Genomic DNA, 25,329 nt, shown 5'->3' with positions numbered 1-25,329 from the left:
ATATCTAAAGAAAAAAATCCATGCAAAAATAGATGAATTGGGTGTGTGTAATAATACTAACTACTTCTCAGTTTTGTTTTAATAGTGTTTATTTAACTGATAGCATTAACAGAAAAGGTGACTAAAGAAATCACAGTCAAGTTAATACTGTTCATGCTTACTAATAATTACAATAAGCAGACCTAAGACGTTAAGTATATAAATAATTTATTGCAAGGTAACGAGGCAAGAATAAGGTTTTGTTGGGTTATAGAAATTATATTTGTTATTAAAACAGTAGGTTACGTCTTTGGTGTTGTCAGCCCATTAATATATGTTTAAAAAAATATTAGGACATTTATATTTTGAACCGAAACAGAAGTGGTCATGTAAAATGATTAAACTAAGAGCTATTGTAGGCAGAGGACTATCTTGGGCGGACTTTGGCTAAATTATGTTGTTATTTGACAAATAAGACAACCAGGCTGTAATCTTTTGCATATCTGGATTTGTATTAATTTGGCGGGACCAAAAGTTATCACTGTTACCTAAATAATTTGAACACCTTTTTTTATTTCATTCTGAGTAGGCCTATTTTAGACATTCAGATTTTAATGGAACATAAAGCTTCGAACCCTGTCATCAGGTATAACTAGTGGATTGACAAGGCAAACTAAGTAACCTATTGTTTTAGTCTTTGTATCAATACTGGAGGCAATAAAAGAATAAGCGACTGGGTTTTGTCAACTTCACCACATAATGTTTACAAAGCTACGATTATAAACATTACATTTATTAAATTAATAAAAAGTAGCTTTCAACTCCTTTTAAATCCTAAACAATGGGAATATAAAAATATATAAATGCACTAGCAAGCATTCTTGTTTTACTCCACCAAAAATAAATTTTGTTATAATTTTCAATAAAATAATATTCCAAATATATATAAAAATATAACCCAATACAACTGATGGTTAATAAAAACAATTTATATTAAGTCTGGTTCTAAAAGGCACAATAAGAGGATAAACACTTATCTTAAAGAGGTTTAAGATTTTAAAATTGTAAGACATGTCAGTAAAATACTTAAAATATGTTATTTCTTTATTTAATTAACTAGCAACTAAATTTGTTCCAATGGCATAGTAAATACATTATCAACTGTAGGACGGCATATGCGCAAGACTTAATAATTTTTAAGTGGACTTACAGTACAATGTTATTTTAATAATGTAATCAATAAATATATTCATATTCAATTTTTATTTGAGATAGGGTCACCACCTATGTGTGTATTTTCCAATATTTAAAAAATTAGAATACTTTGTATTAAAACAATAAAAAATAGTACTTTTACTTCCAACAATTTGATCACGTTTTTTGTTACACTCCTGCTTCTTGGAAAACGCACAACTTGTTAAGCTGTGGCATGTAGCACATCAATAGGTTAGTTTAAATTAACTTGCGTGAAATCATAGAGATAATTGGATTATAACTGGAGTCACTACTCTCTGGTTAAACATTTAATGAAAAGCGAGGCTTCAAGATAGCCGCTTGTTGCTGTGTTTTGTTGGTCACACTGTCTCAGTTTGGTTGGACCTGTCAAATTAAAGTCAAGATGGCATCGTCCTATTGTTGTTAGTCATTACAATGATTAGAATTATTGGAATGAATTTGACAGCTATCCAACCAAAATCAAGCTGGCCAACATAACAACACGATAAACAGCGGCTACACTTTTCAAACAGAGTGGCGACTCCAGTTATAATCCTTTCATCTCTATGTGTGAAATTTAGAAAACAATCACATTCAGTGACGCTTTGTGTATTCGTTGTTTATTTATTTTGAAAAACAACTCTAAATAAAGTAACATCATTTTCACAATAATTATATCAGCTGTTTTATTTCAAATTTTGTCCACATTACAACAAAGATAAGAGACTAACCCAAAAGAAGTTTGCTTACTTCTCACCTGTAAAAATTGGATCCCTTTACTTGAAAAACTTAACATATTAACACAATAACCAATCATTTAAAAAATTCAACAAATATATAAATTGCAATAAACTCTTAATTGAAATATTATATATTTTTTAATTTCAACGTAACAATGGTTATTAAAACTTGCAAAACAATAACCTGAAGGAATGAATTGTTTGCAACTTTGTTTTTTTAACACGTTTGCTGCGGGCCACTCACTGGTGAGTGCTCTAGTTCTTTACTGCCACGCTGAATGCTCACCGGTGAGTGTCGGCATCGGCATTTCATTCAATTTCTGCGCAGCAGCATACCAGGAGGAACGGGTATTTTTATGTCTGCGTTTAGCTAGGAATGGGTGCTTTATTGTGGTGTAGGTTAATAGTAAATTTCCCCTTAAAATCCCTTTTCTGGCAAGCTTAAAAATGAACTTTTTGTAACGTCTTTCTCCCTCCAATACAATGGGACCGGCTAGTTGTAGACAGTGCTGCTATCTGTGAGTGTTTCAGCAAACTACGTTGACTTTCGTCGTAATGCAGCACATCACCGCACGTAATTTGCTATTCGTCAGACAGAAATATTTTAAAGCCAAACGGGTTCGCTTGACACTGCACCGCAGCGGGGCAGTACGCTGTGGGGTTGGTGGGCTGCAGCAAACGTGTTAACTAGCACAAACCTCTTATAGGGGAAAACGGGAAAACCCTGTATCAATAAATGTCAGAATCACAAAGCAAAGCTTGATGTAAAACATTATATTTGAATACCACAAAATGGTTATAAATAGAATGGTAAGTTATCTATGCATCGTTTAAGCGCACCGTTAAAATGTTATTACAGACATTTACTGACATAAAATATATTTATAAACTCAGCAAAATTCTCAGACTCAAAGTTAAATATAGAAATTAAAAAAAGGATAGCGAGACAAATAATAAAAGATAGGTAGCACATCAAACGAATACCTTTGGGAATTCACTTTGTCTCAATGCCTTCAACTGTGCGTACAAATATTAACAAGTACAGATAAAAAAAGAGACAAAACCAAATTAAATTAATAAATTTGTTAAATATACGTTAATATAGTCTAAATCACATATAGCGTACAGTGAACCATTGGCGTACTCTAGCCGTCAATGAATAAACTAAAAGTAAACAGTTAATCGTTGATTACCAACTTAACCTTACCTTCACTAAAATTAAGTTAAACATGACTGCTATCCAAAATTTGCAAACTAACTATTCATAATGGGTGCATGAATATAAACAACCGCACCAATTCCTTTTAACTTAAAAGTAAGTAAAAAAACTGCTATTTACAAAGTGAAAATGTAATATCGTAAAAATAAATAAACGTTACAGGAAAACTCTCTCTACCAGAGAGCGGAGTGTTGGTTCATGTCGGACGGAGTGAGCCAGGTTATTCTCTAAAAAAACACACACAAACTGTATTACCAACAAAAAATAAAACAAAAGCACATACAAACATTTACAATCTTTAAAATTAAAAAGAGGCACTTGCAAACATACTGTAGCTGTATTTCCTTTGCCAAACTACTCTAAATCTATATAATTAATACGCCAACATGAAATTTGTCCTTTGAACTCCTACGCCATTTATTAACCTATTTTGACCATTGACGTCTCATTAGAAAGAGCGTGTCGCTTAAATTTGCAAACTGACCTTAAATTTTTGAAAAAATTCCTTGGGTTCTGCCCCAATGGCTTTTAAAGTTCCCATGTTATCCTTATGAAGAATATATTTGTTTACATTATGATCAGCTGGATAATTTAATTGCTGTTAATATTTAAGTTACAACTAGTGTATATGTTGCTCGAATTCGAACAATTGCAAAGTATTACAGGATTTGCAAACCGATAACAGTCATAATTTTCGATGAGTTAAAAGAGTAAATTCAGAGATTATGTAACTAATGGAAATACTCACATTGTCCATACCGGTTCAATATTATCAATATGTCTTGTAAATATTTTATCATTTTTCAAAAACTGATCATATATTTTAGTGTGTTCTACAAATGTTTCCCTACTTACACATAACCGCATAAGGATGTCCATGTGTATCTTCGTCATTGATCGCCTGCATGGTACCATAATTGTCGCCAGTATGTTACAAATTTCAGTAATTTTTTAAAGCTGTGATTAAATATCTTCACATTACTTAAGAACTACCTGATTTCCTGCATAGCCTGTCTGTCACAATTTTATTTGAACAATTTTAAGTCTTTTGGTTGATTGTTCTAATAACATCATTATATTAACGTGAGAAAATGCAAAGTTAAAGGCCTGATGTTGTTCATATGATTTTTCGTTTCCCTCAATTGTGAATAACAATTGAATCATTTAATGAAAGTTTTAGTAAAGGTTTCTTGAATATTGTCATATTCTTTGAAAATCACTTGACTTTTACAGAAACCAATTCGGCTAACGACCTCGTTCGTCAATTGTAGGAATCTTCATCTTGTAGGTGACTATAATACTTTGCAATTGCTCGAATTCGAGCAACATGTACACTAGTTTGGAAGTCAGTAAGATTCATATATATTCGGATACATTTTGAGTATTTTTATGTAAATATAAACTGCATGTGTTGAAAAAACAACGTTTTAATAGTTTATTAGTCCTAACATAGTAACGCTGCAGAGGTTGATAACTAGTAACTTGAAGTTGAAATAGTAGGAGAGGTTTTAGACCAAATTTTATGGTTTTTATCTTTACAAAGTGAACATTAAATTGGAAATCAAAATAAAACTATTTTAATATCGTTACAAAATAAAAATAATTATCTGTTTTCAAAAAAATAGTTAAATCTGGCGGCTAGAATAATTTAGATAGGTCTACAGATTTTGCAATGTAACACGAATCTTGAAGAAAATCACAGCCATAATTAATTATTGAAAGAGATACTTTTGTCAAGCTGTTTTTAAACTTTAGTATTTAGGATTATCACGGCGCTGCTGTATAGATAAATAAAGTGATTTTTTTCATACAAATTTTTTACACCTTAAAATTTAAGTAAAAAAAAAACTTTGACTCCCTCTGGTTATAATGTAATCTAAAACTTACAATATATCTGAAGTGTTCAGCGAAAACATTGGAAAATATTTTAAAAGTCATAAACTTCATATAATTTTTTTTAACAAAAAAACTTTTAGTCACCTGAAGTAATATATGTTAAGTGTTTACCAATTTACCTTGTACTCATTTAAATTTTATCATTGGCCAATACCCGATAAAGAGAAGTATTGCTTTATTACATTACATTAAATAACATTTTTTATTTGATATCTTGGTATATTTTAACCAGAACTTTTGTAAGAAAACTAAAAACTAAACCCTTTTAAAATACATGATACATAAGCTAATCCTGCTACATAATACTTGGAAATGTAATACCCATCACTTTACTAAGCATACAATACAAAGTCATACAAAATTCCCTGTTTAAAACATACAATACAGTATAATACCTCATTTCCGACCCTAATGGGACCGAGGCAAGGTCGGATATCGGGAGGAGCATATCTTGCGGTCTCGACAACACTGGTAATCATCCCGCATGATCAAGACAACAACCGTGAGCATTACCTTGCATTATCGACAAAACCGGTAATGGTCTCCCGTGATCACAGAAACCCGCAAGAATGTGTTGTTGTCTCGGTGACACCGGTGTTTGCTGCGATTACGGAAACACGCGTGATCGGCCTTTCGGTTAATCAAACACCTCTCGATGCTAACACCATCAGGTAACAAGTAGACAGTCACCACTGGGTCGGATATGAGGGTTTCTACTGTATACATAAAACACATATATACACAGAAAATAACAAACATGCCAACATAATATGTAACAGGCTGTATAAGTTCAATCCATACCGACTGTACACCGAAGTTTGGTTTTAGCAACAAAACATCCACACGAATATTTATACTTTATAGTGATTACCCAAAGTTCCCCAACAGGCTTCAACCCAACCCAAAAATATGGTAACCTCCCAAACAATCCTTAATAAATAAATTTAATTTCCTGAGGTCTTTGTAGTATTTGGTCTTATTTTGTTACAATATCCATTGAGCAACACTTTTAATTCTTTTTCTTAACCTTTTTCTCACCTCAACTGCCTAACAAGTCTATGTAGTGAAAAGTGATCTGAAGAGAGTGAAGAGTCATATAAACAAACCAACAGGCAACTGCAGTAGTAGTGCAGGTGGCCAGTAGTGTACGCCTTATCAACCCAATACACCACCACTGTTCTATTATACTCGGTACTCTACTAATCAAACTAACTACTGTATCTATACTGGACCAATATTGGGTTTTTAAACTTGGGATTTCAAATATATTTCTCAACCTAGCATTCAAGCTGCATTCGTGTGCTACTGTCAACTGTTCATCTCCTTTTGTATTGTAGCAACTGTTGTTTCCATAATTGCTTCAGTTTCAAGGAAAGCAACTGTTTCAGTAAAAACTAAGATGAATCTCACTGCAGTTAAATTTTAAGAAACGGAATTTAAATGCATATTAGGTTATACAGAGCTTAATTTGGTTGCACGAAATCTATACCACAAAGAACATGTCTAGCTGACAACACAAGAAAAATACACATTTTGATCTCTTCATCTTTTGCTGTTCTAAGGGTACAAGTAACATAAATTCAACTCCTTAAAAAGTTCAAACTCTGAAACACGGACGGAACATAGCTACTAAGGTTTAGAAACAAAGCTGCAACACATTAAGCCTATCTCTTAATCTCATTGTGCAAAAAAAAAAACTAAAATAAATATTGTGTTCTTCACTGCGACTCTAAACCAATGAAAATCACTAAAATCTCCAACCGAGAGTGTGTTGCAGTCAACAGCAGCACACTATAATGGACAGTCAAACTTGTCAGATGAATTGGCCTCTAAATTGTCAGAATTCCCATAAAGGTTACCTGGGCTGTCACAACAATCCATTGCTGTGATTCTACTATAGTTGTTTCGTGATGAGGAAAATAAAGCACACCTTCAGTTCAGAATCTCTAGGTTATTATGATTAAAATCCCTCATGGTGTGGTAAACGAAAAGTTATATACAGTTGAACCCTCATATCCGACCTCGGCATAACCGACTCCTCGGAATAGCCGACAGTGTCCAACTGTCTACTTGTTACCTGATAGGCGATTGCACTGAGAGTGTTTGGATAACCGAAAGGCTGATTAAGGTTGTTGCAATAATCGAGGCAGACGAATGATCGAGGGAGACAATTACCGGTGCCGGCGAATTCACAATACAGTTAAAACCTTGATAACAAGACTCTCATGGGGATTATAAAATAAGACTTGTTAGCAAGGTTGTCTTCTTATCAAGGTTTGCAATAACATGTGATTAGGGGTAAAATACATTTTAATGGATTTAAAAATGACACTTGTTATCAAGGGTAACTTTTTATTGAGGGTCTTGTTATCGAGGTTCCACTGTATATGCTCCAAGTGTTGCCGTGATCGTAGGAGACGTAAACAATGTCATCAAGAAAAAGGATATCCTCACGGGTGTTGTCGTGATAACGGGAGAAGATTAACCTGTGTTGCCAATATCGCAAGATATCCTCTGTTGCTGGGATCGCGGGAGACGATTACTGTTGTCGCCGATATCGCGAAAAATGCTCCTTCCGATATCCGACCTTTAAACCTTTCCGACCATTCTCTGGTCCTGTCATGGCTGGATAGGGGTTCTACCACCCTGTGGTTTTTTTTTTAAATCATGCAATATAATGCTGCAAATAATTATGTTATCTTTGAGTATTCTCGTTATTATCTGTTGCTATTGTATTGAAAAATTATCAATGTTCTATTTATATTTGTTATTTGCTATTTGTTATTGCTATTTATATTTGTTGATTCAGTTATGTTTTTGTTACGTAATTTCTAATATTCTATTTATATTTGTTGCTACTGCATTGAATGTTATATTGTTATGGTTGTATTGCTTTGCATTTTAGAATTTTAAATTGTTATTTTTGAACCATTATGTGTAACTGTTATTGCTGATCTGTATATCAACAGTTTGTAAGTCAATATTCTATTTAGTATTAACATCTTTGGCTACCATCTTGATGTTCACAAATTTGTAAAATTGGTTTAACCGTGGGAAATAAATAAATAAATACTGTAATTTAAAACTTCTGACAAACTCCACCATGAGGAATTCAATAGCATAGACATTCTGACTTGAACACATGCTCCATTCCTTGTGGTCAAAACAGCTGTGGTATAATCACACTTCAACCGATCGTTCAACAGCCATAATTTTTTAAACATGTCATACGATATTGAATCATCTACTGGTACCCATTGTCAGAGACACCTACGACTCGTTTCTACCAAAGCAATGGCGTACACAAGCACTTCTATCAGCTAAAACATTGACTACTCTATATAGACATGCTCAGTGCCCGTGCCCTGGTGCAAAATGCTTCTAATTCCAAAACAGAATACCAACCCATTCCTGGTCGGAGACTGGTTGTGACCAGTTGAACCGTCCCCAATAATCTGTAATCAGATAAGGGACATAGGCAACTGCGCAAATTTGAAATCTTAGAAGATAAATAGAATTTACAGTCAGACTTTTAAGTCTGGAACCGTTTAACACATTACTTCAGGGTAAGCCTAGAAGGCGCGGCATTATCACTTAGATAAAATCCAGTGGTGATTATTTTGGTAAACAATACTATAATTAAGTGAATTAACTTTGGCTTGATTTAAATTTGATTTTAATTCACAATTCTGGAAAAAGAGAAGTGCCTTTGATAGCACATTGAAATCTTTAAAAAGCTCCCACGTTTTGTTCTAACACCCTAAATACAATGGGTTTTACTATTTTGTAGGCAAGACATTTTTTTATGTTACCAAGTTTTTTTTTGCTATTCCAGGTTTAAGAACTTCAACTATATAAGATTACCTTTTTTTGTTGGCTATGTTCTCGAATAATATGTTTGTGTAACCCTATGCATTTTTCCAGCTTTTGTAGCATCTTTTAAAGGTCTTCTTAAGCTATCTTTTTTTTCACTAAAACTATAGTCTCTTTATTTACAGATGTAACTGATATAGCAGTTGGATAAAGCGAACAAGAAGTAAAACGGCGAAGAAATAAAATGGAGAAAGATTTACCTCCTGTTGTGTCTCTACTCTCAAGCATGTCCGTCGCCACGATGTTCGCTCAAACTGACTACGATAACAGTGACGTGTAAATAAATAGACTATGGTGTTAGTGATAGAAAATAGCTTAGCAAACCCACACAAGCTGGCAAACTGCATAGAGAGACACACAAACATCTTATTTAAGAACATAGGCAACAAAAAAAAAGTTGTCAGCTACGACCCCATTATTTTTAACTGATGTACTACAATACTGAATATTTCCGCAATGACTTACGTCTCCCATGGTGTCATGCGGTTTGAATGCAGTGTGCCGGCCATACAGGTGTGGCAAGTAGTCTTCCCGTTCACTGAAATCAAGAGCAAACTTAACTAATCAACATAATAAATCCTCGCAGAAGTAATAATATTAGTTGGCTTCAGTCACTTTAACTGCAAGATCATGCTCAAAACAACTAGGCTCCAAGGCTTGTATCGATCAGGCGCTCCCCTCAGAAAAAGATCTGGTTTGGTATTTATTTAGTTAAATAAAAATTACAAAAAAATACTTTAAAATACAGAAGTTAAGAGAGAGGATTTCTGAGAGCACAAACCTGGTAACACCGTAAGAAATAACATGCTGCGATCCAGTTGTAGTCATAGAGATCAATGGTAATTGAGGGAGAATGAGTGTAGGATTAGTGTGAAATTAACAAGATACACTTTTATCTTACATGTATACATACATCTACATCTTTATGTTTACATACACCATGGTTAAACACTTAAGACCATTAAACTTAAAGGGAGAAAAACTATGGATGATAACAAATAAATAACACATGTGTACATAATCTCTTTCCATATTCTAGCTGTTGGAAATTGTTTGAATAAACAAATATAAAATCTGAGGTAACTCATTTGTGTCAAAGCAGACCATCCAATTCTTCATCGGTACGGCAGGACTTAATGACTAAGATTATTAATTTAAGATGTACTAGTAAAAAAGATAGTAAAAAATCCTTTTTATGACATAGATGAATTTATGAAATGTGAGTTTTTGTTGCAGTTAAGATGGCCTTATTGTAGACAGATTAGATATTGTATTTTTGTGGCATTTATTTATGTATTATATTTGCCTTCTGACAGAACAAATGTTTGTTGCCTGGTTATTTGTTATTGCTAGTTAAGTTTGACAATGTCTATTACAATATGAGTATATTGTTGAAGGAATAAAGAATTTGTCTTTTGTCTATTGTCTACTACTCACCCGACCCACACATCCACAAGATTGATTAATTGTCAATCCCCATTAAACTTCCAACAATTAAACCTCCCACAGTCCAAAAATGATTCATTTAAGTTGATTGCTTCCAAAGAAGGTTCTACTAGACGTCCCACCTATATGGACCAGCTGTAGCCAATTTTTTGTTAAAAATAACGTAGTTGTGTTTTAGAACATACATACCGTCTGTCAGTTACAGATTGATTGTTGTCGCGAACCTCCTTTTCATGCCTGGACTTCTCGGATACATACGAGTTTTCAAGCGATTCCAGAGAGGAAGAAACATCTGTAAAACATACGTGTGTTAGAAGCATAGGCCTAAACAAAAATCAACCCCAGATGAGCTTAAAACAGAAAACTGCTAAGAATTGTGATTCTTAACAATCAGCTGGGATTATTTAGTTACAAATAATCCATACACACATAATATACAAGGTTTAAAACAATCTAATACACTCACCACGTTTTTCATCGAAGAAGCCTTCAAACAGAACAAAGTTGTTGTTCTGAGGGTATATCTTTGCTAACCCATAGTGCTTGTTCAGGAAGGACAAGAATGTTTGAGATGGTTTGTCAATCGCTAGTTTACAAGGCACAGTGTCTTTATCCTGAAAAAAAAAACCAATTCAAATTTGGCTAAAAAAGGACATTCAGATTAATAAAATTGGTTTGAAGATGATTCAATGGTTAATAACAATATTTCTTGAGAAACTAGGATTGTTCCTACTTTAACACACTCACTCTCGTTTATCTGAAGACTCTTCATACAGGGGAGTGTGACAGCTGGGACTGAACCTGTTAAGGGTTAATTCTTGATGTCTGGCCACAAAAAATGGCATTTGACCAATGATTGATAGATTTTTCTAACTTAACGATGAAATTAACGGTTTATCACAGACATATTTTCTGTGATATTAATAAGGGTCCAGTAGATGGAAACACGGCAACAACGCTGCATTGTAGCAAGTCCAAACCCACATGGAGCTATTTAGTGACCAAGAATTCTCTATAAAAACACAATCAATACTAACATTTTAAGACGTAAAAGTACAATAGGTACCAATTTGTTTACAAAGTAAAGTAAGTTAGACAGTGTTATAACATACCTCCAACATATAGTCAAACATTATCTTTCCTAGTCCAGTCCTCTGCTTTGATTCATGGACATAGAAGTCAAGTACGCACAACGTCTCCTTCTCATGGACCATGCCAGTTGCGTCAAACAGGAACAAATGTTTCACTCCCATCTTCAGAATACCGACAACGCTTCCGTTTCCACTGCAAATTACAAGTTTAAACTAAATATTTGGCCTTCACTAAATTTTACCAAGCAGGATGAAAGATTCCTAAAGACCAGAGTGGATTTAGAAATCCCTACAGAGGCTAGTAAACTTCAGTTACCAACTTTGAAGTTGTATATGAAAATAATCCTCAAGTACAAACTGATGTAAACATCTCAAACTTCAATGTCAGCTCAACATTACCCAAGAACAAAATTGGGTAATTATTTAGTAGCCTAAGTCTACATTGGGATAGGATGTAATTTTTAGATGTCTACTTACAGTTTTTTCACGCTGAATCCAAAAATGCAATCAGTTTTTGTCGGAGAGATTCCTAAGAGGCCGTACAATTAAACAATTATAATATCAAGGTTCAGTTTCGTTGAGTTATTCAGATATTTGTGGTTTAGACGAGTCAAAGTTCTAGCGGAGACTAACACTGAAAGGGGAGGAAGGTTTGTGAGTGGAAACAGCTGTTCCGAGTCAATTTGCAAAAGTTAACGGACTTCTATGGCGTTCCGAAAATACAGTATTACAAAAACAATAACTTACATCAACTATTAATAACGTCAACATTAATCTTCTTCTTCTTATATATATAAAATCCAATGTATGCTTGTCCGTTTGTTTGTCCTTTATGTGTTACCAAACCGGCCAAGTTGTTGTATACACCCCCGGAAAGGTTTGTGTGAAGTTTGGTGCAGATCCGTCAAAAGGGCTTCGCCCTAGTGGTTCTGGGGTTTCCCATGTTAACCTTATGAGTACTTATATTTAAATAGAATTATAGAATCTTAACAGCTGGTTCAACGAAACAATTTAATTCTGTGATGTTCAATTGCATTAAAAAGATAATAGGTGTACCAGCAGGGTGCAGCACTATTATTTTTTTAAATTTACGACAACAGCTAATTTGCAACCAAAATGTGAGTGAGCATAGCGAACAAACTTCAACCTGGAGGCTAGTTAGCGTAGCGAACAAGCTAAACCTGAAGGCAAGTGAGAGCAGCGAACGAGCTCCAACCTAAAGGTGAGCAAGTGTAGCAAACGAACTTCAACCAGGACGTGATTAGGCAATGCGAATGAGCTCATCTTGAAAACAAACAAACATTTGACATAAAACCACATTAGGACATGACGACGTCTGTCGGGCCAGCTAGTCATCAGTAAATGTAGCCTAATTTATTCTCATAAAATACAAGGAGTAGAGTCTATGTCTCTACAATAAGATGAGCGCATCACCAATACCAAATTGATACTGTCACTGTATTGCTGTAATCTGTTTGCTAAGAAGACATATAAAAATTACATCATATCCCAATGTAGTCATACTAAATAGTTGCCGGTAATTTATTCAAGGTAAAAAATAAAATAGGGGCTTTAAAAATAGTGTAGACCTACATATGATTGGCTTGAAATGGACCATACCAGGAATAGTTATAGGCCTACCTTTAAAACTGAGGACCGGATAGTAGATTTAAATTACTGCCTAATTTAACCTACTGTACCTTGTATGGATAGATTTTAAAGAAGTTTCTATTTAAAATATGATTACAGTAGAGTCCAGCAAACTCGGCGTAATGTACTTGGCGTAATGGAGGGGTGCCGAGTTTGTGACATGCCGGGTTATTGGGAACTAGAGTTAAAAATAAGAACAATACAGTTATTAAGCTTTTTAAACACCTTTTTTTAATTAGTATTACAAGTCAGTATTAAGTCATCAGATATAGTACAACAAATCCTTAGTATGAGTTGCAAATGATTATACTTAAGCTGGCTTGTGTCCATGTTTAACTCGGACTCAAAAAATCACAAATTTTCTGAGCCAGATGATGGCCGAGTTATCCAGACTGCCGGGTTATCGAGTCCTGAGTTTGCAGGACTATACTGTACCTATAATATTGAGGAGGTAGTCAAGTTTCTGCTGTATTTCATTTAGAAACATTTACAGTTAATTAACACAAAAACAGTTAATTAACTTAAAGCTAAGTTAGGCCTAGATGTCACCACTGTCTTTACATAGGATCTGACACATTGTCAAGTTATTAGGACTATTCCAAATCTTTTACCTTTGGCAAGAGAATATCGAAAGATAACACTAGGCTAATACAGCGTACTTACTGGTTTTCCCTAGGGTCAATCATGATATAGAGAGTGTGATCACAGTTTCTTGATTTCTCTGCACTGGTGATAGGATGGTGTAGGCCTTGTGCTTTGGCTGAGGCCAGTCCCATGGAGTCTACTATATCCGCCACTTGGCTTGCTACATGTCTGATAAAGGTCAGAAATTATAAGTCGCTAAGTAAGACTGTACAATGATTCAAATAATTGTAAAGGTAAGCAAAAAAGTGTTTCACCTTTCATGAATGGGGGTCAATAAATTAGGCATATTACTTAGGGGCTATTTTTAAACCTTTGCGGTCTATAGGCCACTTAAAAGTGCCCACTGTCCATTTCAAGCTAGATATGGCATCAAATTTACCCTGTTGTATTCAGAGATACACTAGACCTCTTATAGTACCCACTGTTGTTCTGGCGTCAGGTGTGATGCCATATTGAACAGCTGTCCTCAGTAAGTATAGGCTAGCTATTTCTGGAAACTTGTTTGCTGAAGTGAAGTGAACATATAGCCTACGTTTAAAATAAAATGTAGGCTATGTTTCTACTACTATAAAAGTTTGAAACACAAATAAAAAAGTACTTGATATAAAATCCCAAAACGTCATCCAGTAAATCCCTTTTATTGTCAGAATTCATACTTAAATTATTAATTAGGTAACTTCACAACTCACATAAAAATCAAACTAAACATACAATATCCTAACTGCACGAAAATGAAAATATAGGCCTATATCCTAATATAGTATAAGTTGGGCCCAATGAGAACCACTGCTTGTTGACTGTGATTTCTAAACAGACGGCTAGACACTAGCTTTAATGGCACATTTGTAATATGGTTAAATAGGCTAAACGTTGAACAGAGTGCAGCATCTTCAAGGGAGCTAGACACAATTACAGTTTTTAAAAGACAAAAATTCATAACTTGGGCACTATGAGTGGCCTAGAGACCGTTTGATCATATCGCTAGTGGGCACACTGAGTGGCCTAACGTATCTGAGGGACAGACGCGGGGCGTAACTGCGTCTGTCCATACTTGGCGTGTAACCATACTTGACTGAGGAATGATTCTGGGCACCAAGTTATGAGTGGCCTAAGATAGGCTACCTAAAAGAACATTAGCGAGACACCATTAGGACAGACCGCAAAGGGTTAAACCTTACCTTGAATTGACGTTCAAATGTGCACAACCTACTCAAGATTCACATGATTGCATCATCAAAAGATTCATTTGTCTCTGTAGTTACCACATTACTAAGTAACTTAAACTGGACTCATATGTTTATCATTGTGCTGTTCTAATGGTAGGCCAACTGAACTTAGGCCTAAGTTACAGTGGGTATTTCATCAACCAGTAGGTTTAACTTAACCCTAGATCTGGCGCTGGTTGATAATCGACCACTAAAACGTGAGTCCTCAGTGGCGTTAGTCGATTATCGACCAAGACGACATGGTTCAGGGTTTTCTATAATCAATTAACTTATGAAAACCGTTTTAAATCGCAATAAATCTTATAGGCTACCATTAGAAATATGAGATTCTGAGGATTCATTTTCATGTATAAAAAAATTTTCAGCGAGTATTAGCCTATGTAGCGAGAGAAATTGGCTTGTTTGAAAAACTAGAGAGTTCAAAACAGATTTTGGCAGTGGAAAGTTTTAATCACCTTACTACAAAAACAGCTAGGCCTTGGCCTATAGGCCTCTAACTTATATGTGTGTAGGACTAGGCCTATAGGTATTCACACGATTACTAGAAAAAACCATCTAATAAAGTTTTTTCTAGTAATCGTGGGTATTCACAAACAACTGTTCTGTGGCGAAATATATGAAACCACTAGCCTACAAATGGCCAAAATATAAAATGACCTATGGCAAGATGATTGACCTAGAATAGGAAAGTTTAAAACATAACTTAATGCTAATATGAGATTAAGACTTACGATGCTCTTTTTCTGTCACCGTTGAAATCCGCTGGTAGCAGAGTGTTACATACTTTGGAAATATAATTTTGGAAGATTTCATTTAAGTTGTAATTGAATTCCATATTTAAGGCACTATTTCAACAAAGAATACAAAAAAATTGATTTTAAAAGTTTACAGAAACGTTCTACAACCAACAAGATAGATGTGTGATGTAGATGTTTGATAGATAGATTTAGTTTAGATTACAACGACAACCTCAGTCCAGAGTAGAGTGTAGACAGAAACTCAAACTAAACTACTACAACCTACAACTTCCTGAAGTTTTAATGACGTATTACGATATTATGTTCAAAAAAGGACTTGCGACTGAAACTAGAATTATTGCAACAACGAACAACGTAACGTAACCTAGAGAATCTTAAATCGACAGTCGAGAATCGACCAGCAGCAGGAAGAATATTCCGGAAATGGGCTGTAGCGCTGTAGCTGTCAAGGTACATTTCACACATGGTTTTTGACATTTGCATAAAATTACCTATTATGAGTCATAGACGTTTGAATAGAAAGTAAAAGTTCTCCTACTCCATATACATCATTACTGCATAAAATAAAATATAAACTATAGCCACGGCCGCCTATAGCCCAACGCGCCCAAGCGTAAATGAATCTAACAAGCCTTAACCCTTTTGATAGGAGTATTATGTCAAATTTATGCTGCCACCAAAATCCCCCTCTTTTTGTGGGACATTTAAAAATCGTAAAATGAAACTTCTTGCTAAGATTTCATGACCACCAAAAGAATATGATATCTCTGTTTATTGGGAACGTGCACTGGGAAAGGTCCATACAACCTTTACAACAAGATTAGACACGTGTCCTCCAGTTACCCTAAACAACGTTCAAATCAAATCCCACAGTGCAATGAGGTTAAATACTTGGGCTTGGTTCTTGATAGAAGACTCACTTGGAAAAGCCACATCTGGAACAAGAGAATTTCGTTAAATTTAAAATTTAAAAATCTTTCTTGGCTATTAAATCAAAATTCTAAATTAACAACAGAAAATAAATTACTTTTATATAAAACTATTTTACAACCAGTATGGACGTATGGTATCCAACTGTGGGGGACATCCAGTGAATCAAATCTGAACATCATCCAAAGATTCCAATCCAAGGTTCTAAGGCACATTCTCCAGGCACCATGGTTCGAACGTGTCTGGTAAATGGTGAATGGTTCAACGAAGTGCTCCATAGAGACAGTCGGAGTCGAACCCCAACGGCCAAAGAAGAAATTTCAAGGTTAAGTGCCAAATACTTAAAGAAATTAGAGTACCATCCCAACTACCTTGCTTTGAATTTGTTGGACAACAGCAACTGTATAGATTGAAAAGATGCCATGTTTTGGACCTGAGTAGTCGTGTTTAGAGATTTATGGACTTTAAACTTCGTACCAATATGCAAAGTTTGTGTGTTAGCTTTATTGTTGGATAAAGACTAACTACTGTGTTTAAATTTTATCATATTTGCTTATTGTTCTATTTTTATTGAACAGATTGTAAATTAAATAAAACTAGTAAAAATTGAATACTTGTGTCTGGCAATATTACAGTAATCATAAATTTTGTTTCTTTAACTGAGAATGCTCTATCCGATAACTAAAATAGCGAGCTGTGTTAGCGCTAAAACAGCAATGCGAGAGTTGGCGCAGAACACGTTGGAAATTTTAGTTTGAAAAGTACGAACTCTGTACCATAGATAAAACAGGTTAGTCTATGTCTGTACTACCGGTACTGGATTTTTTTTCTCTTGAATTACTCATGAATTTTTTTTTGGTTGGCCTGGTGGACACCCTGTCTGGATATACCGGCTTTCTCGGTATGGTGGTAGATGCACTTTTCCTTTATGACAGCAGGATGAAAATCCTTCGCCTCGTCCTCTTTTTTTTTCTTTAAAATTTAGCGCACCACATTTCTTCATCTCGCCAAGCGAATGCTGCTGAATTCTTGTATTAGTCAGTACAATTTTGTAAGTACACGTTGCCACTAACTGTTCCAGCTCCTCGTCTGGGCTCCTTACGTTTTGCATTGATTGCCGTATGTTGACTCGCCGTGTCCGACCGGCAATATTTCTTTTCCGTCGGATCCTTGGCATGTATAATAGAAACTATAATATAACAAATTTCTCCCGTCGTGTCCTATAGGTAAAATTTCTTTGCAGGGTTTATAATCTATTATCTATATCTATATATTAATACTTATTTAATACGCAAGCAGGTTTTTTGTGACAATTACTCCTCCGAAACTACTGAACCGATTGATATGTTTTTGGTGTCATTGGAAAGAGGGTAACGTGAAGTTGTGCAGGAAACTTTCTTTTTAGGGAAATAATTAGAGAGTGAGGCCCTAGAGCCCTTTAAAGTTTCGTATTTCTCCATAAGGATAACATGGGAGATAATTTTTGTTTACAAAAACATATGTTTGTTACTTGAAAATAGTCAAAGACTACTACATAATAATTTATGTGTATTATGACTCTCAATGTGTATACCTACTACATTTCAATCAAGGATTGTGGGAATGGGCACACGGAAGGGACTAAGGCTAAAGGTGTAGTGACGTCATATCTCTAGTGGGTAATGTCTTCTCTTGAGGCGACACGATTACCGTTACGAAACGATGTGATTTCAGCGGCGTTCGTGGCATAGTTGGTAGCGTTTCGGATTGGTGTGCAGGAGGTCCCGGGTTCGAATCCCGCTGGTAGCACTAACTTTTTGTCAACAAATTTTTCATATCAGCAAGTTTGGTTGGTCAGGTTAGGTTATGACAGTTTAATTTTATAATACTACATTTTAAAATTAATTTTATAATTAATTAAAAATTATAAGTAATTATTAATTAGATTTTTATCTTATATAGTATTTATATTATCAGCAAGTCTGGTTGGTTAGGTTATGTTATGACAGTTTAATTTTAAAAATTAAAAATTTATTTTATAATTTTAAAACAATATTTTATAATTAAAAAGTTAATTTTATAACTAAAAAAAAAATAATTTAAATTATTTCAACTTAGCAGTTCTAGCGGCGAACGCTGACACTACAAGATATGTTAGCCTTAGTCCCTCCCGTGTGCCCCACCGAGGATTGTGTACCTTAAAGTTTACCCATAATGGATCTTACTACTTTATTTTAATGCTGGGAATAGTAAAATTTTTTACCATGATTTAGAAAACTTTACTATAATAATTTATGTACCGGTATTTAAATCACAAATCGTTGACATTATTAAATCATTTGAAACTAAACAGCTGATCGACAAATCAAACAAATCATCTACTTCATGTGAATAATGTTATTACACAAACATAGTTTTTTTTTACCAATATCTTGATTCTTTTTTACTTGTGGGTGTATTTTGATTTTGCAGTTATGAAAGCACCAAGCCAAGTAACTTTTATCTAATTTTCTTTATAAACTAACAGTATTAATGAATTACTACATGAACTTGACAAGTCAGGTAATTAATTGTCAGTATGCCAAGGGGAAGAAGAGTGGGTCCTTGAAAACAGACGAAGGCAGAGACACCCATCTAGAAAATCCAACTGAGTTTTTAAATATAGAGGTCAGTGGATTGCCAAGACACAGATTAGACTAATAAAAGGGGGCAGTGGTTTTATTGGTGAGGAATATTAATACATCGAAAAGGGCTTCTTTAATAGCACAAGGCTTCATGTGATCAGAATGGTTAACAACTTAATAGAATGTAAAGTCTTAACTGGAACAAGTGAGTGGGGACATATTTTGATTTCGAGGATAAAAATTAACCGTCTGAAACAAACTTACCTTTTAAAATGGAAAGATGCTAATTTCTGTTACCTTTGGCATTTGCAGCGCTATTATATGTTGTTTTAAGTAAGGCTACATCTTTTAATAGGATACGCATATTCGTTACGGAAAACTCTGACCAGGGTAATCTTCCTGAAGGTAACTTTAAGGTTAAAATCGTAGTATTCATGGAAGTGTTTTTGTGATAAAAATATTGTTTTTTTAGTGTTTATTTTTAAAAGTGTGTTTTCTTCAAGCAGCATTTATATGACCCTCAAAATATGCTACATAGGCTTATTGGTTTGATATGATAAAATGTTTTGTTAAATGTGTTTTGAAAATCTTTAAAAAATAACTACCCTACAACCTTGCTTGCTGCCTATAACATACTTGAACTTGAACACTTATTAATTTACTAAATATAATACACATACAGCTAGAAAATGGCTGGACAGCTTCCCTTCCAAGGCTTCATTATTACTGTATGTAATTTTCGACGTCGAGTCAATATATAGGCCTAATACGATGCATTTGTTTTCTAAATTCTAATCTATCTAATCTAATCTATCTGTTTTCTAAATGTTATTTTGCGGGGCATTGAGCCGCACAGGTTCACTAGTTTTTAAAAACATGCAAACTGTTTACATTTCAAAACCAAACATAACAGCTGGGATTTATTTTTCTTTAAACTAATTTATTGACATCTGTTTTTCAGAATATAATAACATTCAAATCAGTCACAATGTTATCCTTATGAAAGGAACGTTGAGGGCAGGCCATGCCCTTAAAAAGATATATTTCGTAAATCTAAAGCTTGTTTGCACATCTACAAACATAGACGAACATTTTGGTATATAATATGTGGGGTTAAATCTTAAAACAAAAAAGCCTTATTGTTCACAAAGTTTCATGTCGCGTATTAAATATATAGATAGATGTTAAACAAAAAATCATTTCAGTCCAGTTCAGTCAGATTCAGAAAGGTGAAAGGTGAAAGATTCAGTTCAGTTCAGAAGAGTTCAGTCAGTACAGTCGTACAGTTCTATTTCTACAAGGCTGGCTAGTGAGTGGCTAGTCCGTAATTCCGTAATGACCGTAATGCGGCAACCGGCAACGGCAAGCAGCACTGCAGCAGTAGAAGACATTGAATAGAAGGTAGATAAAACAAGGAACTCGGAGATATTTTTGCACCGTTATTTCCAGGTAAAAAGTGAGTCTTCTACTTTAATTACTTACAATTAACGTAATATATCAAAGTACCTGGAGAGAAAATTTCGTAGGCTTAAAAATCACGCCGATGCTTACAAGTAGGTTAGGTCAATAAAACAAAGTAAATCAAACTTAAAACAACCGTAACTCCGTTAATATTGAGCGGGGGAAAATTTTTGCACCGTTATTTTCAGCTAAAAATCTTGTTTAAGTGATATAAAAATCTACAGGTTCCTGTGATGATTTCTAATATCCTTGATATTAAGATCAGCTGCCGGTTAATACGCAAATTTAACTTGTTTATTTGAGTTGTTCACTTGTGTGAACCTGGCAATGTTATTTTTCGTCGCAATAAATAGCCTACCAAAACGTCATTTTCGGGTTCATCTTAAAATTTAGGTCAATATGGAAAAAAATCTCACTTTTGCGACCATTCACGTCGGGATCAGATTGGTAATACCTGTTTTGTTTAAAAGCAGTTTGAAAATAATTTTGTATTTATCGTGGTAGCCCCAGAGGTAAATATCTTAAAATAATATCTCTTAAATTAAATTAGTTTTAATGGTAATAGAGACTACAACCATAGACAAAAAGAATGAAATATAGACTGTCAGCCCTGCTGCGGTTGCCATGGTTACCATAGGTTCCGGCGCACACCGCTGTAGTTTACGTAGCGCGTACGCCGTAACTACCGTGGTGCTCCAAGCGGTGTGCGCCAGAACCTATGGTAACCGCAGCACAGCTGACGGTCTATATTTAATTCTTTTTGTCTATGCTACAACTTAACCTGGCCTAAAGCATAGACTAAGGCCCGATTTCACCAAACTTTTAAACCGCCGTTAAGCCTTGCTCTAACTGCAGTTAGCTCTTAACTGACGAAATCGGATTTCACCACTCGCCGTTAGCGCTAGTTTAGACTAAACCGTCGTTAGATAATTAACTGCCCAATTTTGACCGGTTAACTTCTTTAATCTTTCGTTAAGTAAATATCAGCTGGTTTTAAGTTAAAAGTGTATATGGAAAGGCGAAATGGTAGAAGAGAATACGGTACGAATTAGCTTTTGAAAGTAAGTGATGTGATGGCAATGAATAGTAGCCTATGTTGTTCGCCTAACTAGGTGGATAAGAGAAAGGGTTAATGATTTTAATAACAAAGATGAAATTGATTTTATTATTAGATATGAACAATCAAAACGTTTAGCCTTTTTCTTTAGGAAATGAATACAAACCACTGTAGTGGTTTGTGTTTAGGCTATCCCACATAGTGCATTGCTTTAGGTTATCCCCCAAGGCTTTTAGTTAAAGCGTATATCTGTGATCAGCGACCGCATTGAACTGATTGGCGATCAAGAGCTGTACTCTTTTATCCCGGCTAAAAAGAGTGTCCCGGCTCTTCGACCTACATTATCAAATTTATTATTTCATTGTTTGAAAAAATAGGCTCCCTTTTCCTTCTCCCGGCTTTGGGTAACCCTAACCCAACAATCAAACAATTGTTTTGCGTTCGGTCAGACGTAAGTAAACCAAAATCTAAACCTAAATTGTCATTATTCTGCTAGTATTTGATAGAAAATAATTATTTTGGTGTTATCTACATTGTGTCTCGTTCTTGTAATTCTTTTGACTCCAGTTTTTTTTCACTACTTCAAATGTACCAAACTGGTTAGCGAACAAACAGAATATTGAACATCCCTGTAAAAAGTTGGATTGGTGAGTCTTGACTCGACCGCAAAACTCAACCAATTTGTTCCTCGAATATGTTTCATCAACATTGATTTGCCTTTAATTACTTATGTTAATTGTTTAGGTATTTATTCTTGCTTTCTGTTGTTATTTTGCTCAGAATCTATTGTATTCCTGTAAGCTTGCTGTCTCCAGTTTTGTTTTCACTACCTCATAAACACTGATTTATTTTCTAGGTTATGTTTACTTGCTCCCGTAACAGCCCGGTATTATGACAGTTCACTGCCACTGCCACCTGGATTTTACTCTAAACTCTCGTTTATAAAACCAGCGTTAGTTTTGACGCGTTTTCGTTGGTGAAACCAGATTTCCTTAACTGTGGTTTAAATCATCGGTTAGTTTTAACCGAAGTTGAACTAAACTCATTATGCTTAGTGGCCCAGGATCACTTATAGAATAAAATGGTTTATATTACCTGTCCGTCAGTGATCCTATTGTTGTCGTCTTAGGCGACCGGTTTCAGGATAAAAATCCCATCATCAGGCTGTCAAAAATGTCATGTCACTCAAATTGAGGTCGTCGGTAAACATATAAACACACACATACAACACGAAACACGAAAATACGGATTAACATTGCTAGCTACTGGCCAGTACAGGACACTACGACGCGGCACGGGTAGTTGCGTGGTCATGACTGAGGTGTCCTTGCTCCTCTCCCGTTATCTATGGAATGCCGGTGGTATTGTTGTCCTATTCTAATCGCTGCGTCATAGATAATGTTGGATTTGAAAGAAGTCTGTTCATTTAAAATGTGTTGTGGCTCAATCTTGATGGATTTGTATATCTCGAATTCCTCTAAACAATCCAAAAACCGTCCTTTTTTAGGGTAACTATGTAAAATGTGTAGGTTATGGTCAAGGCTAGAATAATTATGGTTACTGTCTGCGAGGTGGTTGGCGAAAGCGGATTTTTGCTGGGCTATTGTTTTGGATGGAATGTGCTCTTTAAATCGTTGCTTAAATGAGCGAGTAGTCTGGCCTATATAATATTTAGGGCAATCATTACAATTGATCTTATATACTCCAGTCTTATTGGCTTTATAAAGACTGTTCCTTTTACGCTCTTTGAATATGGAGTTAAGTCTATTGTTGGCCCTGAATGATACACAAACGTCATTTTTTGCTAGTTCTTTCTTTATGGTGTTGTTAAGAATATTGCCATAATTAGCAGAGGCGTACAATTCACGAGGTTTATCAGGTGGTTGGGGTCTGGTGAGTGGTTTGTTTTTATGCTTATGTATTAGTTTATCAATCATACTGCTTTTGTATCCGTTAGCCACAGCTGTGTGTTTGATGATGAGGACTTCTTGTTGATAATCAGTTGGGCTTAGAGGCAGAGACAATAACCTGTGCACGAAACTATTGTAGGCAGCCATTTTTTGGTTGTGAGGGTGGTGAGAAGTAAAATGAATGGTCTGGTCGGTGGCGGTAGGTTTTCTGTAAATGGCAAACTTTAACCTGGATTCACATTTTTCAATCTTTAGATCTAGGAAATTGATGGAATTGTTACATTCAGTTTCAAGCGTGAAAGTGACGTTCTTATGGATTTTATTCAGGGAATTGGTCATCAGGTTGAGTTGCCTGTTGTTACCATTAAATAGTAGCAAAATATCGTCAACATATCTATGGAAAAATATTATGTTTTTACTGTAACGATTTTTATCAGAAAGGATGTGTTCATTTTCAAACTTGTTTAAGAATATTTCCGCTAAAATTCCAGATAGGGGGGATCCCATTGCTAGACCTTCATGCTGAATGTAGTAATCGCCATTGAAATGAAAATAGTTTTGTTTAAGGACCGTTCTGGTTAGGTTCACCAGTTCATTCACAGCTTGTTCTGAAAGTTTGGAGTTGGTTCTCAGATTTTCATTAAGCAAATCAATAGTTTCGGATACTGGAATGTTCGTGTACAAGTTTACTATATCTAATGATGCTAATTTGTGGCTATTATTTATGTGGATGTTCTCAATTTGGCGTACTAATTCAATACTATTTTTTAGGCTATGGTTATTTGTGATGACAATTTCATTCCTAATTATTCTTTCAAGTTTCTTGGCGATGTTATACGCAGGTGAAGGGGTGAAATTAACCAATGGGCGTATTGGAACTTGGTCTTTATGAACCTTGGGCAAACCACGCAGTTCAGGGGCTTTAGGATTGGTGATTTTGCAAAACATGATTTCATGTGGTGACAGTAATTCAGTGCTGTTGTGGATTACTTTGTTTATTTCTTTGGAATATTTAGATGTGGGGTCATTGGGTAATTTGTCGATATTGTCGACAAGTCGCCACAAGCATACAGGTGAAGCTAGCACACAATGGAGCGCTGATAACGAAGGCAGATAAGGGCAACTCTGTCGTCATTATGTACAAGCAGGACTACTTGGACAAAGTTTTCAGCTTCATCTCCACCAACAATATCGACAAATTACCCAATGACCCCACATCTAAATATTCCAAAGAAATAAACAAAGTAATCAACAACAGCACTGAATTACTGTCACCACATGAAATCATGTTTTGCAAAATCACCAATCCTAAAGCCCCTGAACTGCGTGGTTTGCCCAAGGTTCATAAAGACCAAGTTCCAATACGCCCATTGGTTAATTTCACCCCTTCACCTGCGTATAACATCGCCAAGAAACTTGAAAGAATAATTAGGAATGAAATTGTCATCACAAATAACCATAGCCTAAAAAATAGTATTGAATTAGTACGCCAAATTGAGAACATCCACATAAATAATAGCCACAAATTAGCATCATTAGATATAGTAAACTTGTACACGAACATTCCAGTATCCGAAACTATTGATTTGCTTAATGAAAATCTGAGAACCAACTCCAAACTTTCAGAACA

General features: G+C 35.0%; 2 protein-coding genes across 4 annotated transcripts in view; one reads left to right on the top strand and one right to left on the bottom strand.

The window, feature by feature from the left end:
* Positions 1-2,693: 2,693 nt before the first annotated feature.
* LOC128994330 (alpha-tubulin N-acetyltransferase-like) lies at positions 2,694-16,124 on the bottom strand. Of its 2 annotated transcripts, XM_054418789.1 has the most exons (8): positions 15,712-16,124; positions 13,773-13,922; positions 11,481-11,652; positions 10,835-10,982; positions 10,558-10,660; positions 9,388-9,460; positions 8,455-8,504; positions 2,694-3,380 (listed from the first exon to the last, which is right to left on the bottom strand). In XM_054418789.1, exons 1-8 carry the CDS (start codon positions 15,813-15,815, stop codon positions 3,374-3,376), a joined length of 807 nt encoding a protein of 268 aa, XP_054274764.1. In that variant the 5' UTR covers positions 15,816-16,124; the 3' UTR covers positions 2,694-3,373. The 2 variants fall into 2 exon arrangements, with proteins under 2 accessions (XP_054274764.1, XP_054274766.1); XM_054418791.1 differs by lacking the exon at positions 8,455-8,504.
* Positions 16,125-20,655: 4,531 nt separating this feature from the next.
* Positions 20,656-25,329, top strand: part of LOC128994970 (gastrula zinc finger protein xLCGF3.1-like) — a 36,865-nt gene continuing 32,191 nt past the window's right edge. The window contains exon 1 of one of the 2 annotated variants that reach the window (XM_054419832.1): positions 20,656-20,720. The gene's annotated coding sequence lies outside the window, so the exon portion shown is untranslated. Of the gene's footprint in view, positions 20,728-25,329 lie in introns of both variants that reach the window. The other variant, XM_054419831.1, reaches the window with a different exon arrangement.

Source organism: Macrosteles quadrilineatus, unplaced genomic scaffold, assembly GCF_028750875.1.
Source record: "Macrosteles quadrilineatus isolate MER2022 unplaced genomic scaffold, UCM_ALF_1.0 Scaffold_5__1_contigs__length_97177068, whole genome shotgun sequence".
In the NCBI taxonomy this organism is placed as follows: Eukaryota; Metazoa; Arthropoda; class Insecta; order Hemiptera; family Cicadellidae; genus Macrosteles; species Macrosteles quadrilineatus.
Note: the sequence above shows the minus strand (reverse complement) of the source record. Positions and strands in the feature narration are given on the sequence as shown.

What these genes read in the sequence shown, in the direction of transcription:
- LOC128994330 (XM_054418789.1), bottom strand. Translation starts at nt 15,815, where the DNA reads ATGGAATTCAATTACAACTTAAATGAAATCTTCCAAAATTATATTTCC. An exon ending in TGTTTGACTATATGTTGGAG is followed by an intron (nt 10,983 to 11,480) that starts GTATGTTATAAC and finishes TTTTTTTTTCAG; the next exon opens with GATAAAGACACTGTGCCTTG. An exon ending in CGCATGACACCATGGGAGAC is followed by an intron (nt 8,505 to 9,387) that starts GTAAGTCATTGC and finishes ATCTGATTACAG; the next exon opens with ATTATTGGGGACGGTTCAAC.